A 16,118-nucleotide genomic window follows, 5' to 3' on the forward strand; every position below is an offset into this window, starting at 1 on the left:
AAGCAGGAAGGCTGAGTTCTGGAAACACTGTCAGGACTCTCAAGAGGGCAAGGGTTTAGTCAGATGAGAGGGTAAGAAACTTTACTTGTTTTTTTTTTCTCTTCTCAGACTTGTGGTCAGTTTTGCTCGTACAATCCTTTTCTTCTAGGTATTAAATTCTTTGTTGTTTTGTTTCCTTACTGATTGCCTGTGGAAGAGAGTGATCTCTGGGGGAATGATACTAGCCCTTTCTACAGAAAGGGGCACTGCATCTGAAATGTCTTTCACAACCCAACAGGGAGGCCATCTGCAGCTGCAACGTCTGGTATAAGGGCAAGGAAGCTGAAGCTTGTTGGAGTAAGGAGTTATCCCAGGGCAACCTTAGTCTGTTCTTTAGGCCAGATGCCAGCACAGTAAGAAGAAACTCAAAGTTTGTGGGGGTCCATGGCCAAGAGGTTTGTGACAGCACTTCTTGGCTATCTGCCCCACTCTCTGCCCATGTGCCCCTCCTTCTCCCCAAGGCGGGTGGGGAGATGAGTGTGGCACTGCGGGATGATGGAAGACCAAGCAACCCCTATTGCAGGAGTTAGCAATCTTTCACTAATAGTGGACTGAATTAACAAAGCTTGGCCCTAAGGCAGATTGGAGGCAGCATTTATACATTTGCCACAGGGTGGCAAATTTTCAGGCAAAATTTAAGGCAGGATACATAAACTTGTGTGTTTAGAGGGCTGGATAAAATCTCTTCCTGGGCTTAACTTCATTCCCTTTGGCTTACTCAGAAGAAAAGAGCCATCAAGGCTAACAGCAGTTCATTGTCTCAGTCCCACAGAGAATAATGGGAGATGCCAGTGATCTTGAGCAGGCCCTTTTAACTGAGGGCTGCTTGCAACCTGAGCTCTACTGCAAACAAGATGATTTTCAAAAAGGGATGACTCTTGATCAGTTCTTGAGAAGGAAAAGATTTGATGTGGCAGCCTCTGCTGAAGGAGAAATTTCAGTCATGAAATATTATGACAGAAAATTACTCTTAGTTCTAAAAATTGTTCTTTAAAAACTACCTGTTGGACATGAACTATTGACTAGGAAGGGTGTATGGAGAAACTGGGATGCAGGTATCTTTACCCTGTCAGGGAAATGTGGAAGAAAGAGTGAAGAGGATGGAGGAGAAGTTGGAGGTGTGTATGTTTTTGTGGGAAATTAGGGGTCAGGAATTTGACAGAGAAATGTGGATGGCAGGAAGACATCAGAGCTGGGGTGTTAACTCTGGCTGCTTTATGCTGCACCAGTGATGCAAAGATGCCCTAAGTCTATCTTGTCCAACAGATGGTGTTTTGTGCTACTCCAGAGCGCAGTAAATAGCCACAACATACCATTGAATCTGACCCTAAAAGCTAAAATTAAAAAAGGAAAGTTATTAATATATATATTAAAACTATTAGCAGTATGACCAATAGCAATGTCTTTTTTGGTTTTGTTTCCTGCTCATATATGAAAAATGTAATAATTAAAACAAAGCATACCCCTTATGAAATTTATGGACAAAAACCTACATTAAGATGGAACTGAAGCTTAAGAACCTATCAGCACCTGAGCTGCAACGTTTCAGTAGTATTGGGATTATCTCAGAAACTGGCATCATAAATTCTGGAAAATCAGAGTTCAGATTAATCTTGAAAGAATGCAAGCCTGTTCAGGTAATGGAAGGGCACAGACAATGGGCACATCTACATGTTGCCCTTGCAACGTTGTTACTGCGCCATGCTTTAGTACTTCCTTTTGGAAGTACTAAAGCATGGCACAGTAACTATCTGTATTGCACCTTATGTGTGGCACATGGTTATTTTTAGCAGCAACTTCACCTTAGCGGTACACTATAACAGGGGAGTGTGCAGCTATGGCAAAGTAGCTGTTGGTCCCACGTAGACACCCATGGATGCCATGTTGCTCTAGTGCATTGCTATGGTGACATAGTGTCACATATAGACACACCCAATATGTAGATGATTTTCATATGTGAAGATATGGATATAAGCCTGCTATGGCCCAAAAGGGCTGGAGAAAAGATTTTCAGTGCAACATACTGGACAGATAGAGAGGGAACTCCAGGAGAAAGTGGGTGGTTAGAAAAGAGGAGGTTGCTTTAATTGAGACAAGAAATGACTACAAAATGTGAATTTTAGTTATAGAGGAAGAGGGTGGTGGATAAATTTAGGGATGTTATAAAGGAAAACAAACCCTGCAGGTTTTGGTGTTGGCCTAGATGTGAGCAAAGAAGCAGGAGAGTACAGAGTCAGAGGTGACACTGATGAGGAAGTAATAAGATCTGTCCTCAAATGGGGAACTGACGTTTGCTGTTGTGGCAGCTACTGCCATGTGGGTTCAACTTTTGTTTTTTGTACACCTCTTTTTGTGCTTGTCATTTCAATAAAAAGCCTTTTGGTGCCTTCAAGCAGAGACAATTAGACAAGAACTCTTTTTATTCTGATGACTTAAAAACAGTGTTTGATATAGGGTTGATCAAAGTTGACAATGTGACACGCTGACTTTATGATACAGACCAAAATTAAATTTGGCAAATCACAGAAATTAAGGATGGAAAACATCAATATTCATCTTTTTTCTTCCCACTATAGGCAACAATTAGGACCTAGTATTTATTATCCAGTGTGTTGTCCAGTCTAGTTTTAAATTGCACAGATGATGTAGAATGCATCTATCCCCTTGGAAGACTAGTTCACAGCTGAATGGACATTACAAGTGGTCATGCTAGTACTGGGTGGTGCCCAGAGTAAAGGGCAGAACTGGAGAGAGCTATTAGACTTATATTGCTTCCCCTTCCTTTTATTTTTCCTACCAAATTGTTAATGATCTTCCAAAGGAAAATAAAAAATGATATCAACCAAAGATATTTGGGGTTCTTCTCTTCCTTCCTGTCTATGAATTCTTTACTCTCCCCTCTGCCTCCATTGTAAATCCCACTATTTTTCACCTGCTCCTGATGAAAATGTGGAATCATCTACTCCACTTGCCAGATAACAGGCAACCTCTGCTACCCCATCCACTGATTTGCAGGGCTTCCTGGCCACCCCCTCTCCCACTCCCGCAAGCTCCCTTTCCTCCTCAGCTCCCTTTTCTCCCTGACTGCAACCTCCTAGAAGCAACAGGTTGGCCAGTTCCTCTCTTCCTCTTCCCCAGCTTTCCTGAAGCTGGGTCCCTGTTGCTGGTCCTGATGTGTGGGTGGCATTCTGCACTCAGACTCATGGCTGCCCTAGCTCGTCCCAAGGAGACCTGAAAAGCTGGCTAATGACTTAATGCAGCTCTCCACTCCTCCCTATGCTTTCCATAGTGGAAGGGGTCTTTTGAGAGGTTGGAAGTCCACTTGCCCCTTCTTTCCTGGACTGCACTGAAGAGGCTATAATTTGCCAGAAATTACTGCCCTGACCCTGCTGTGTTTTTCCCTTGTGCTGTAGGAAAGAAGGGAGTAAAGCATCCCTGCCAAAAAGGCAGGGGAGTGTTTAAAGAAATAAAATCAGAGGGGTGGCTTTGCACCAGTAGTCGCACAATGCCACCTGCCACTGAGTGACCCTCCATATTATCTTTCCTGGATGGTCTGTCCTCACCTAGTGTCCTAAAAGAGTCCTCTCCCTCCTTGAATTTACAAGTAAGTTTTAAATTTCAGAGATCACGTTTTCTAGCTTTACCCTCCCTCAGTTTTGAGAACTAGACATGGATTTTTGTGCTTGTGGAAAACCTCAGACTTTTATTTAATTGCATGCTTCCAAGATTGGGGTCTGTAAGAAAAACTCCAACTAACAGAATCTCACAATAAAGTTAGCAGAGTTAGTGACATTGCCTACAGATGAAGCTTAAAGCATCTGACATTTTGTGAGCAGAAGGACAGGACAGGATTGAGATAATGAGGACATTTTTTCCGTTTTCTACTACAGATAGATACAGCACAAACAACAGCATTACAGTACTAGCAAGTGGACAAATACAGCAGATATTGTTCAAATGTTCATTGTATGCTAGACTTTGCAAACAAAACTTATGTGCACAAAGACATGAAAAGGAAATAATGTAATTGCACTTGTAAACTTTCAAGTTTCCAATTGCCTCTGCAGCTCAATGTTGGCTTGAACATCTTTTTCTGCCTTCTTTTTCCTTTGTTCATTAATTGCACTACTTAAAACTGCCCTTCTACCCACCCTTGAGGTACTGTTTGTTACTTCAGGATGTTAAGCCTAGTTTAACAGAAAAGATTACATTGGAATGCTCTACCTCTCTCTAAAATTGAATTTCCATTAGCTGAAGGCAATTTCTAAAGCACTCTCAGACCTCATGCAGCTACTTATAAGTCTGAATAAGTGATGCTTAAGCGTTGTCTATTCACAAAGCCATGGAGAGAAACACAAGTAGATATCAAGCACCTTGCATGGAACAGAATTGATTAGTTCATTAAAAACAAAATACAGTGCCCAACTGTCACTGAATGCCAGAAAGCTTTGGCGAAGGACCTTTACTTGTGACTGGTAGAAGTAAATTCCAGTCACAAAGCTCATAAGTGTAAAGGCTCCTCTCCACTTAACACTTGTAAAAAAATCTTACAGAAACACAAGTCGTTTCTATATCTAAGTTTAAATCTCATTGTGATTTGTACTGTTGTAGTCCTATTGATTTCCTTGATTGCTATGGTTAAGTAGGAGCATCATCCTGCTGGTATACTGCTTCCTGGAAGTATTTCTGTTAACCTCATGTCTTCCAATATCAGCATCAGTTTTATTCTACTGGAACACATATGTTATGTTCCCCTATGAAATAACTGTCAGTTTAGTACCTCATTAAGGAAACTGGCAAGTTAAAATTCATGTGGTTCATAAAATTCATAAAACCTTGCTAAATTACTAAAGGAATGTGAAATTTTTGCAGATTAAGGAATTTTTAGAGTCTACATTAATTTTCCCCATTTATGATATTTATTTAACTTGAACAGTTGATTTCTGTTTTTTTTAGTAGTTTCTTGTCAGTTCCACATCTGGTTTCCGAATAGCAGCAGATGACAATGTGTAGGTTGGAAATACTACATCCTTTTAAAAAGAAACCATCTCCCTTAAAATGGGAAGAATAATTCCAATGATTACATACTTCGCTGATATAAAGCAGCCAAGCTCTGCTGAATTCACTTTGTATCAGCTGATGGTCTGCCTCAAGGCTGCTAATGATGTTAAACTTGGGAAAAAAAGAATTTATTAAGCAAAATCTAGGCAAAACCTGCTTTCATTCACACAACTGTAAATCTGAAAAAAAAAAGAAAAAAAATCCATGTCCAGAAAAATAATCTGAAATATATAATCCAGATATAGATCAGTGTAAATAAGAGCAGAAAAGGAACATCCTATATCTAGCTTTAAACTGACTTGACAGCTGTTATGATTAGGAACTTTGGAGGTGTGGTGTACGAGCAGTGCACACATGAAGGTTCCGGTCAGATCAGAATTCACTTGCTAAACTCCGTACAAATATACAATAAAATACACTTCTTTTTTGAGGGAGTACTCCTTTAAAGCCCTGTACATTTAATTTTCTGAAAGCCTTTCCTTTGAATCTGTGGTTTCAGTCTAGATGTCTTTATCAAAGTAACTTTACTAAGGTAACATTTTTCTCTCCCATCACAGATGAATGTCTCTTTTTTTCACCCTTGCATTTACTAGCAGCGTGCTTTTGAAGTTTATTTTTCTTTGAGCTACTTGTACAAGAACAACACTGTAACCCTGGAAAACACTGGAGACTGGTGACAGCTGACAGCAGGCAGGCAGGCCTGATACACAAAAGTATGTTCTGAGCCCATTTGCAACTATAAGTACAGCTTACTGTTGCTGGCTCAAAACAGGATATTTCAAACCTTCCCCGAGCAAACTATAGTGTCAGCAAAAGAGAATTTGCTAACACAACTAGGAAAAGTCAGAAGCCTCTTAAAGTGGAGGGAAGAGGGAGGCTTTCTAATTTTTTGTATGGCCCACACAGCAGCTGTTATTCATTGGTTCATCTAACAAACTCCTCTAAAAACTTACTGGGATGCCTCAAAATAAATCAAGACATTCTGTTGCCGAATATATTTTGAGTTTGGATTTCGATCAAAACTCCCAATATCCACAAATCATTTATCTACTTAAAAGTCAAATGGAAGTGTTTGATTATACCTGCATATTTAAAATGGCAAGCCAGCCAATGCAACATTCCTACAGTAATTAGAAGTAACAAACATGTCAAATCTTTTATATACCCATGGAAGTATGTATATATTTGTGTATATTTATCTATCTTGATGTATATATAGTTATCTTTTCTTTCTGTTTTTCTTGCAGTACCAAGGACAGCATTCTGTTCCTTCCTGTTCATCTAAGTGGCCATCTTTTTCATTGTCTACATGGCATTTTCAGCACTCCAATCACCATGCCACAAGTCTGGCATTTCTCATACTCTGGTGCTCTTTTGAGCTGAGCCCCTAATACCATCGTTGTAAAAAATGGATGGAGGTCTTCTCTGTCTCAGATCTCAGGAAAAAGGAGAGGCTAATACCTGATCTGTGGTGTGGTGGGTGAGTCCTCTAAGGCAGGGCTGTCCAGCTGGCAGCCTGCAAGGGGCTAACACAGGGTTGGGCAAAATGTGGCCCATGGGCTGGATGCAGACCTCCAGGCCACTCTATCTGGCCCGCGGGGCCCCTAAAAAATTTAGCAAATTAACATTTATCTGCCCTTGGCTGCCTGTCATGCAGACCTTGATGGCTTGCCAAAACTCAGTAAGCGGCCCTCCGCCCAAAATAATTGCCTGCCCTGGGGCTAACATGTGGCGTTAGCAGGCCCTTGCCCAGTGCCGCTTCCCTCATTGATTTTGATGCAGGTGGGGTTACCGCACTCTCTCTCCCTCCCTGGTTCCTGCTTCTTGCCCCTGCTCCTGGAGGTGGGGCGCGGTAGTGGGAGAGAACCAGAATGCCCATGTTGTGCGTGTGGCAGAGGAGGGGGCTGGACCTCTTGGATCGTGTGCATGCAGCCCCCTGGTCTGTGGCTGAGAGAGTGCAACTTCCTGACTGCCAAAACAGCCCTGGTAGGCTACTAGTCAAAAGGTAGGCACCATACTGGCCTTTTAACATAATGAAATGCATGCATCCTCATGTTCTCAAACATCAGGTGGGCACGGACTATTGCTGTATCGAAGATGGGATCTAGGCAAAGTTTTGGTGCCTTCCAGCCCTAATATGAATCCCTATGGCACGAATTAAGGCACAGGAATGGTCAATACCTTCAATTCAGCCTAGAACTGCTCTCTCCAGTTGCAGGTAACAGCTGAGAAATGTGGCCATCTCCCATTAATGCTAGGAAAAGCTTTATATTGAGCCACAACATTTCATAGTATCTTGGTCTAGGGGCCCAAAACAACTTCACAGATATTTATTTCCTCGCCTCGGCTGAAAAAACTGGAGGGTCCAGCTGTAGTTACATTCATTCTTTGGGGCACAAGCTTCTTTACCTGCTCTGATGTAATAACAGATCATGGCAATAGCACAGTATGGTGTTCTGAACACCCCAGAAGAGAGGTATAGCAGGGTAACTCTGTGCCTGGGACAGCCAATCACTGCTACACCAGTGGCTATTTTTGCATACTCCCAGCTCCAAGGGCAAAGGTGGTGCTTGGGGGCTGCTGCCCTGGTCATGCGCCTCAACTACACTACTCACCAGAATAAGAAAACTTTCCACTGAGACATACCTGTGTCTCAGCTGCAAAATGCTCACAGATACTGAGTCCCACAACTTTAGTGACAAAGAGTTTTTGAGGGTTTTTCATTATCTAAACTTTAAAATGGTTTGGGAACAGAAAATGGGTTTTGGCTGGCTTTTATCCTGGCCAATCAATTTACTAATTTCAAACAAAGAACCATCTGTGATACAAGAAGGGTTTTTGGGAGGGGAAGATTACAACAAAGAGAAGTGACCAGTAACTTAACACCAAATTCACTGTTGAGAGGGATTTTGTGTGTGTGTGTATATAATATATATTCTTTCTATATATATGAAGAAAACACCACACCAGAAAGGAACAGTGCACTGCTTTTACTTTGCTTTTACTTGAATAGATTGGAAAACTGCATTTCATTGCAGAAAAGCGTGAAATGATTTAGGCTAAGGACAAAGACATGAAAATGGAGCATGTCCGTATTATATGCATGGTGCATAACAGAGTCTGATGTTTAAAACTTAAGTCCTTTCAGCATATAGTCAGCAAGTAAAATGAATGCAAGTAGAGAACTTGAAAACAGAAGCAATTATTTTTATAAAATATTGGGAATAAAGTCAGACTTGCATGTAGGACATTGTGTCAGAGGCATCAAACATACCCCAGGCTACATCTGGCCCAAATGACAACAGATGCATAGGGGAAAGGAAATGTTTAAACCTCATGGCAGAAGAAAACTAGAGTTAGAATAATTTCTCTGAGCTTACAAAGAGAAGAAATTGTGGTTCAGAGGTACAAAGTCTCTTGTACCTTATTCATTTGATTGGAGCAGCATATATAACTTAACCACATGGATTAGCAACTAGGGTTAGAGTCAATGAAGTCAATGAAGTGAATACAGAGGGGAAACTGGGAAGGTGGAAAGAAAGAGGAAAAGGAGGGTGGCAAGAGAAGCAGGAATAGCAGGTCTGTGTGAAGCATCTAGTACTTGCTTGGGATTTGGATTCAGCTGATTCGGGGGACAGTGATTCGATCCAGTGATTTGAATCACTGTCCCAAATCTATTTGGCCGAATCTGATTTGGAGGTTCAGCCGCTGCTGAATTGGCCGAATCTCCAAATCAAACAGGCCCCATCCTCTGTCTGCTCTCCCAGCCTCATCAATGGCTGCCTGCCTGGCCCCAGTCCCTGGCTTTTTAAAAGAAAAGCCCAGCACTCACCAGCTGTTGCCAGGCAGGGGAGTGATCCCTGCTGCCCCCCACTGCCCTGTGCTGTGTGGGGGGATCTGACATGAGCCCCCAACCCCTGCCTGCTCTCCCAGCCCCAATATCCAGACTTAAAAAAAAAAAAAGTCCCCACTCACCGGCTGATGCCAGGCAGGGGGGGCGATCCCCACTGCACCCTGCTGTCCCATGCTATGTGGGGGGCTCTGCCATAAGCTCCCATCCCCTGCCCACTCTCCCAGCCCCCTCCATGGCTGCCCTGCCCAGCCCCAGCTCCTGGTTCTTAAAAAGAAAAAAAAATGCCCTGCACTTACCAGCTGCTACCAGGTGGGGGGGGGAAGGGCAATCCCTGCTGCATCCCACTGCCCTGTGCTGCAAGGGGGGGCTCTGCTACAAGGCCCCAGAAGCCGGGAGCAGGCAGGGGATGAGGCCTGGTGGGGGTCCCCCTATGGTCCCCTCCCCCCTCCTCCAGCTCTTGTCCACCCCCTACTTACCAGCATGGAGTCTGCGTTCAGCTCCCTGTGGCGGCGAGTGAGGACTGCCCGAATCTCTGATGCTCTCCAAAACTTTTCTGAATTGATTTGGAGAGCTTCAAATTGATTTGGACCTTTTTATTGGTCTCCTGATTCGATACGGATTCGGAGATTCGGCTGCCGAATCAGGCGGAATCTCCTCCGAATCGAATCAGCACCCAAAGCTTTGCACAACCCTAAGAAATAGCAGCCCAAAAGAGAGATATACCCTTAGCTCCACCCTTTTCAGGGACTTAAGTACCTATCTCTGGGCTGAAGAATGGGGTCTCGTCAGACATCCACTTGAAACAGCTATAAATCATTGGAATGTTGTGATGTATTAAAGTCAGATAACCCTTGCCTGAAAGAGAACAACTTTGCAATGCCACTAGGGTACTTAGCACATGCTAAACTGTTTGAACATGTGTCTGCTTGCATTTTAACTGCACTTAGTGTTAAATTGAACATGTGACCCCACCTTGGGTCTCACTCCATTCAGATTTCACAGCCATGTCCCTTCTCCTGCAGTCTGGTGCCCAAGACATATAGTTCTCTTACACCTAGAACACAGCAAAGAAGAGGAAGAGGTGGTGCTCCTTTCCTTACCCAACAGGGATTTAAACCCTGGTGAGAAGTGTAGGGGACATTACTTATAGAAACTTAGGTGCTTAGGGAATTTAGATACTCTAGTGTGTGCTGGCAAATGGATGGGGATTTTGTAGCTCTATATTTTGGACTTCAGCATTTAAGTCCTCCTGGGGATGTGGCATTTTTCATGTTCTTTCTTGAATTTCTGTGCAAACTGCCTTGTGACATCAGTGAGACATATAGTCCTGAATTTATACTATGGACCATGCTAAATACAGACCTCCAAATGATTTTGATTGGGTTTTGCTCCAAACCTTGATACTTTTCAAAGGAAATGGCAATCTGAGCTACTGCAACTAGGGAGCAATTCTTTATTATTGCAGAGCTTCTGTTTAATTTGAATCTGCCTGGTCTGTTACAGAAATAGTGACATATGCCCACCAGTTTTTTTTAACATTTAAGAAATATTTGATATCTCACTGGACATCCCAATTATCAGTAGTTTTTCTAATACTATAACAAATATTCATCTATATATGTACAAGGATGATATGTATTGCTGTCCCATTTTAGAGACGGGCAAACTTAGTTATATGGGAGCCATGCTAATTTCCCAAATTCACAAAGCAGATCAATACAAGAGCCATAAATGGGACTAAGTTTGTACTAACTCCCAGCAGTATAACAGCTATATTGTTTTGCCTTAATTTCTTTTGGAAGGGATACAAAAACCATAGTAGAAGCAAAAAATTATTGCTGCGGTAGTCATGGAAATTCCTTTTCATCATCACCAGCCCATAGAGAAGATTTTTGATACACAAGTGCCTCCAGTCCTACAGTCAGATGTTTAAATCAGCATGTGCATTTTTACATGCTTGTATTCTGTGTGCTTTGATATCAGTGTTCAAAAACAAGATTTGGATGTCCTACTAATGTGTTTGAAAATGAGGCTTCCCATCTTCAAAACTGACCTATTTAATAATTAAAACATTCAAAAGAAAGCAAGACAGCCTTTTAAATTGTCCTTCTATGACACCTTTTCCACACTGCAACACAGAAAATTCTGGATTCTGAAAATAAAGCTACATTAAAAAATATTATACTAATTTACCATATATGAAATGCATTTAGGATATACAAGATAGGGCAAAGTTTATACAGTTAAATAACTAAGCAGGGAGAACAATATAGATTAGGATTTGCAATAGTAAAACACTGAAAGCTCAAAGTACAGGATGAAGCCATCAAGGGCCTATTAGGTGTGTAAGTAGATTTAAGCACCTAACTGCAATTCTCTTTCAGCCTGCTCAAGTCCCTGAAAAACAGTTCATGTAAAAGGTAAGTTGGTCCTGCTCCTCTTCGCTGCTTTTTTGTGACTCAGTCTTAAGGGTCAGATGGTGGTGTGTTATACAAGTAGATGTATTAATGGGATTTTACGACTTATACAGTGGGGAACAGAATTACCCTCAGTGTTCAAGCTCATGTAAATGCCTGATAACTGGAACAGAAACTGGCCCCAGGAGACTTAGCAGTTCCTTACCTTTACTATCTGTAAAGTTCCGTATACTGAGGATATCATTAAGATCCTGATAGTGGTTCTGCTTAATGTATGTGGTCTTCTCAGGTGTATCCTGAAGCTGCATTGTGACCTCTTCTAAATCTTTATCCAGCTGTAAAACAAATACAAAATATAAGAGACCTGTAGAGTAGGAATCATTAAAAACTCAAGTCACTGCTTAGACTACTAGACAGCAAGCTTTGCAATACTGAATTTTATTAGCATTTCTATACTACCTACCAAAGCCAGGCTGAAATGCACTTCTCACAGAACTCTATATAGACAATAATACTGCTATTTGCAAAAAGTAACAGGCACAATAAAATCTGGCCCCAAGAGCTTGATTTTCTATTTCACCTATGAACTGAGTATTTCCACATAAATGGAATTTCTTTGAGGAACTTAAAATCACAGAATCATAGAAAAATAGGGCTGGGAGGGATCTCCAGAGGCCACCTAGTACAATCTCCTACTCAAGGCAGGAACATCTCTATCCACACCATCCCATACATGTGCCTGTCTAATCTATTCCTAAAACCATACAATAACCCCGTTGCATAACTCTAAGGCACATAGCCCAAAGACATGAAGAGCATCCTAGCCTGTTGCAGGTTGTTAAATACTCTCTAGAAATCTAAGGAAGAGAACCATGTCCCACACTACAGAGGAAGGCAAAAGCCCCCATCTAGTCTGTACCAATTTGACTGTGGGGTAAAATTCCTTCCTAACTCCAAATGCAGTAACTGGTCTGACTCTCAGCAGTAGGGCAACACCCTCTAACCAAACACCTCCTGGTTTCAGTTCCAGCAATATAGTATTTAAAAGAACAAAATACTTCTTGCAGACATGACTAACAATCTCATTAATGACTAGCAGCTACTATACTGCAACAACTTGGTTAAGTTCTACCTTAAACTGTGAAAATCTACATAGTAGTTATAGCCACCAAGAGTTAGATTCCATTACACCTATTAGGGCTGTAAATGGAATTAAACACCTATGTGGAGTCCTATGCCACCTTGTTCAAGTCTCTGAAATACAGTTAATGGAAAAGGTGGTGATGCCTCTTCCTCCTCCTTGCTGCTTTTTTTTCACTCAGTCTTACAGGTCAGCTGATGGTATGCTACAAAGGCAGATGCATGAATGAATTTTCAGGACTTGCACAATGTGGAATAGAATCACACACAGGCATCTAAGCAAAGGTATCTCACCACTGACATACCTAGAAGAAATTAAAGGAAAAGAATACCATTTTGATATGTTCATAATACAGAGGCAAAGAATAGCCTCCCCAAAAGGGCTAGACTGTGCCTACTAGATATAGACCTCAATAGGACCCAGAGCAAGGACTGTATTGAGTTACTCCTGGTTCTCAGGGAGCTCTTGGGTGCATCTACATGTTCAAGGTATCCAGGTCATAGATGTATTGGTCTAGAGGAAAAGGCAATCAGGACTTGTAGTAGAGATGATATCTTTTAAGGGGCCAACAAAATTTTTGCAAAAAAAATTCTTTAATTGTAAGCTTGTAGGCACAAACACCCTTCGTCAGGCACTGGAGAAAAGATTATAAAAGTTCTTCTGGGTGTTGTCTAATAAAAGATATCAACTCTACTATGAGTCCTGATTGCCTTCTACATGTTCAATTAATTTGAAGCAATAAACACTGGTACATATTGTGCTACAGTTTATTGCTCCCAGGTGCCGCGTTTGAATATGCGCCTGGGACTGCAGCGTATACAGGAGGCCTGGAGGGGTCAGCCTGCCAGCCCAGGGCTGCTACAACTCAGCTCAACGTGCTGTGGAGGGGCTGTTTGGGGCATGAGGGTGCTCCTGTGCGAAGCTAGCTGGCAAGCAGCCCCCATTCTGAAGTAGCTTTGTGTCCTAGCCAGCCCCGTCAGTCCTGTCATCTACGCGTGCATTGCTGTCTATTAAAAACTCTGCAGCAGGATAGTCCTTGTATTTACAAGTACTAACCTGTGTCAGAGCTTATTAGTTTACTGTGGCCTAGTAGGGCTGAATGTGTAGATGTGGAGCTAGTAGTTTACTGTGAAGCTCTGCAGTTAACATCTCGTGTAGATATGTTCATTGTGCACAAGTGACAGGGATCATCTGGCCCCCAGATCACATCTGTTCCCAGGGGGAAATAATGAATTCAAGTGCAAATTAAATTTTACCATATTTACTTGAATCTAAGATGACCCCCCCCTCCCCAATAAATAGATTCTATGCATGGAAAATTTATAAATGTGTTATAATTTTCCATATATAGCATCTAATTATGGGAGGGTTGTCTTTAATTCATTTTTTCCACTGCTGCAAGGGGGCAAGCAGTGGAGGGGGTGGGGGGCAGGTAGTATACGGAGGTCAAGCAGCTTGCCCTATGTTTGTGCCTGCCCCCCTACCATCCTGCTCCCCTGCAGCTTCGGGTTCCCCTTCCCCCCGACTTCTGCTCCTCACTTTCCCCCCAGCCTCTGCTCCCCCTTTCTCCCCAGACTTTGCTCCTACCTTCCCCCTCAGCCTATGCTCTCCCTCTTCCCCCAGCCTCTGCCTCACTGACAGGTGCAGTCCCAATTCCAGCCCATAGCAGCCATGTAGGCTGTGCACCACTGCTATGGGGACAGGCTGGGATGGTACTCAGTGCCCCAGGCTGCAGCGTGCATACAGCCTGCCAGCACAGAGCAAGGGTAAGGGGGGGGGGGTGAGGGGAGAGGGACAGGCAGGGGAGCAGAGGCTCCGTGGCGCGGAGTAGATGAGTAGAACAGGCTGCAGGGGGGAGATGGCAGGGTGCAGAGGCACAGGGGGTTGGAGAGATGGGACAGGACAGGCAGCAGCTCTGGCTATGGCCCAGACCCCATGTAGGGGCTACAGCTTGAGCCACAGCAGCCACTTGCCCCTGGTATTGCTTTTGCACTCAGTTCTAAGACAAGGGGCTCCCCACCCCATGTTAAATGGGGAAAAATACCCTTGTCTCAGAATCAGGTAAATACAGTATATTTCTTCCTTATAACTTTTGGATAGAAAAATTCTATAAAGGCAATCTAGGAAATAGCTACATCCTTTATTAGAATGAGCCTCGAACCCTTCACACACTGGAACTTGTTATTGTTCATATCAGGTTTGTATATCTAATTAAATGTATTTGTATAAAGTCTGAACAGAAAACATTTCCACTCTTGGACTTCTTTCCAAGAATCAATATGATTTCAACAGGACTTGCTTCTATTCAGGTAATAGGTAATGGTTCTTTCTAAATTCACTCGCTATAACATGGCCTCCTCAAACTTTGGGCAATAGACTGCAAAGATGATCTTCTAATGCAGATGGAATTTTGATATAACCTTGGGATGAAGATTTGTCTTCGTGGCAAATTATGGAGGGTTTCACTCGCCCTCTACTTGCCTTCACAGTACCTTAAACCAGAGGCCAAACAAGGCAGATGTGCACTCAGCTGCAACACATGGAGGCAGCAGTTGTTGCCTAGTTGCATATTTTTGGAGTCACGTGGAGGTTACAGTGCAACAACACATCTCCTGGGGTTTCCAATTTTTGCCAACTGTTAGCCAAATTTCTTTCCTTAGAGCAGTAGCTTTCAAACTACCTGAACCCTTTTGTGCCACTTCTTTTGTAGCAGAACTCCAACTCCTGTCCCGTGAGCTGACATGGAGCCAAGTGACCTGCCCCGACACTGGCAGAACACTGCCTCCTGGCCCACTCTGCCGCTATCCCCAGAGCTCTTTGCCGAAGCCCAGATGACCTACTGCAGAAGCCCAGGGTTCTGCAGAACACAGTAGGAAAACCACCTTAGAACACAGGCTAAAATTAAGCATATCATGTGTTTCAAAAGATGAATACACTTAAGATCCATGTGGCTTTATGGTTAGGTAAATCATTCTGTCCTGTGGATAGAATAGTGTATCTGCTCTAACAGCATATACATACCTCTGTGATTTTCATTCTCAAGCGGTGGTTTTCTGACTGCAGCCCTTCTAGCCGAGATGTGCTGGCCTGATTGACACTGGTGACTGATGTTGATGTTTTTGAGTCTTCTTTCTTTTGATTCTGAGTGAACTGGAATCGTCTGTTCTGCGTGGCTGCATCTGGATTTGTCCTCAGTGTGATTAGCTGCAAGGTTTGAAAGCTATAAGAAATTCTGTAGAGGGTTTTATTTTTATGTAAATTTATTCTGTGCCCCAAAATCATAGGAGATACAATTAAAGAGCAACTCCTGGATTTTGAAGTACAGTCCTCAGCAAAGTAGGAATACATTGTACATTCCATGCGCAGTAGTTAGCCAATTTCTGTAAGGCTTTATGGACTATTTCTTGAATTCTAACTCCCTTGCAAAGTTAATTTTGCTATTTTTTCCAATTTTAAGCTGTAATTTATTATCTCATTTTTTCCTTCATTTATGTTTTCATCCTTCAGAGCAATACAATCCACTTAAAAATCACAATTCTATCCGAACTGTCTTCTCTCCTGTGGTTTACAGGAACACCCTGAACATGGAGGGGCCCCAGAGGGAAAG

At 42.6% G+C, this 16,118-nt stretch overlaps 1 protein-coding gene across 1 annotated transcript in view; it reads right to left on the minus strand.

Moving 5' to 3' along the window:
• GABBR2 (gamma-aminobutyric acid type B receptor subunit 2) overlaps nucleotides 1-16,118 on the minus strand; it is a 984,392-nt gene that overhangs the window by 6,162 nt on the left and 962,112 nt on the right. The window contains 2 exon segments of the mRNA XM_006021507.2: nucleotides 11,576-11,705; nucleotides 15,533-15,715. Of these exon segments, the coding sequence (XP_006021569.1) occupies nucleotides 11,576-11,705; nucleotides 15,533-15,715 (313 nt within the window).

Source organism: Alligator sinensis, unplaced genomic scaffold (assembly GCF_000455745.1).
Source record: "Alligator sinensis unplaced genomic scaffold, ASM45574v1 scaffold386_1, whole genome shotgun sequence".
Lineage (NCBI taxonomy): Eukaryota > Metazoa > Chordata > Crocodylia > Alligatoridae > Alligator > Alligator sinensis.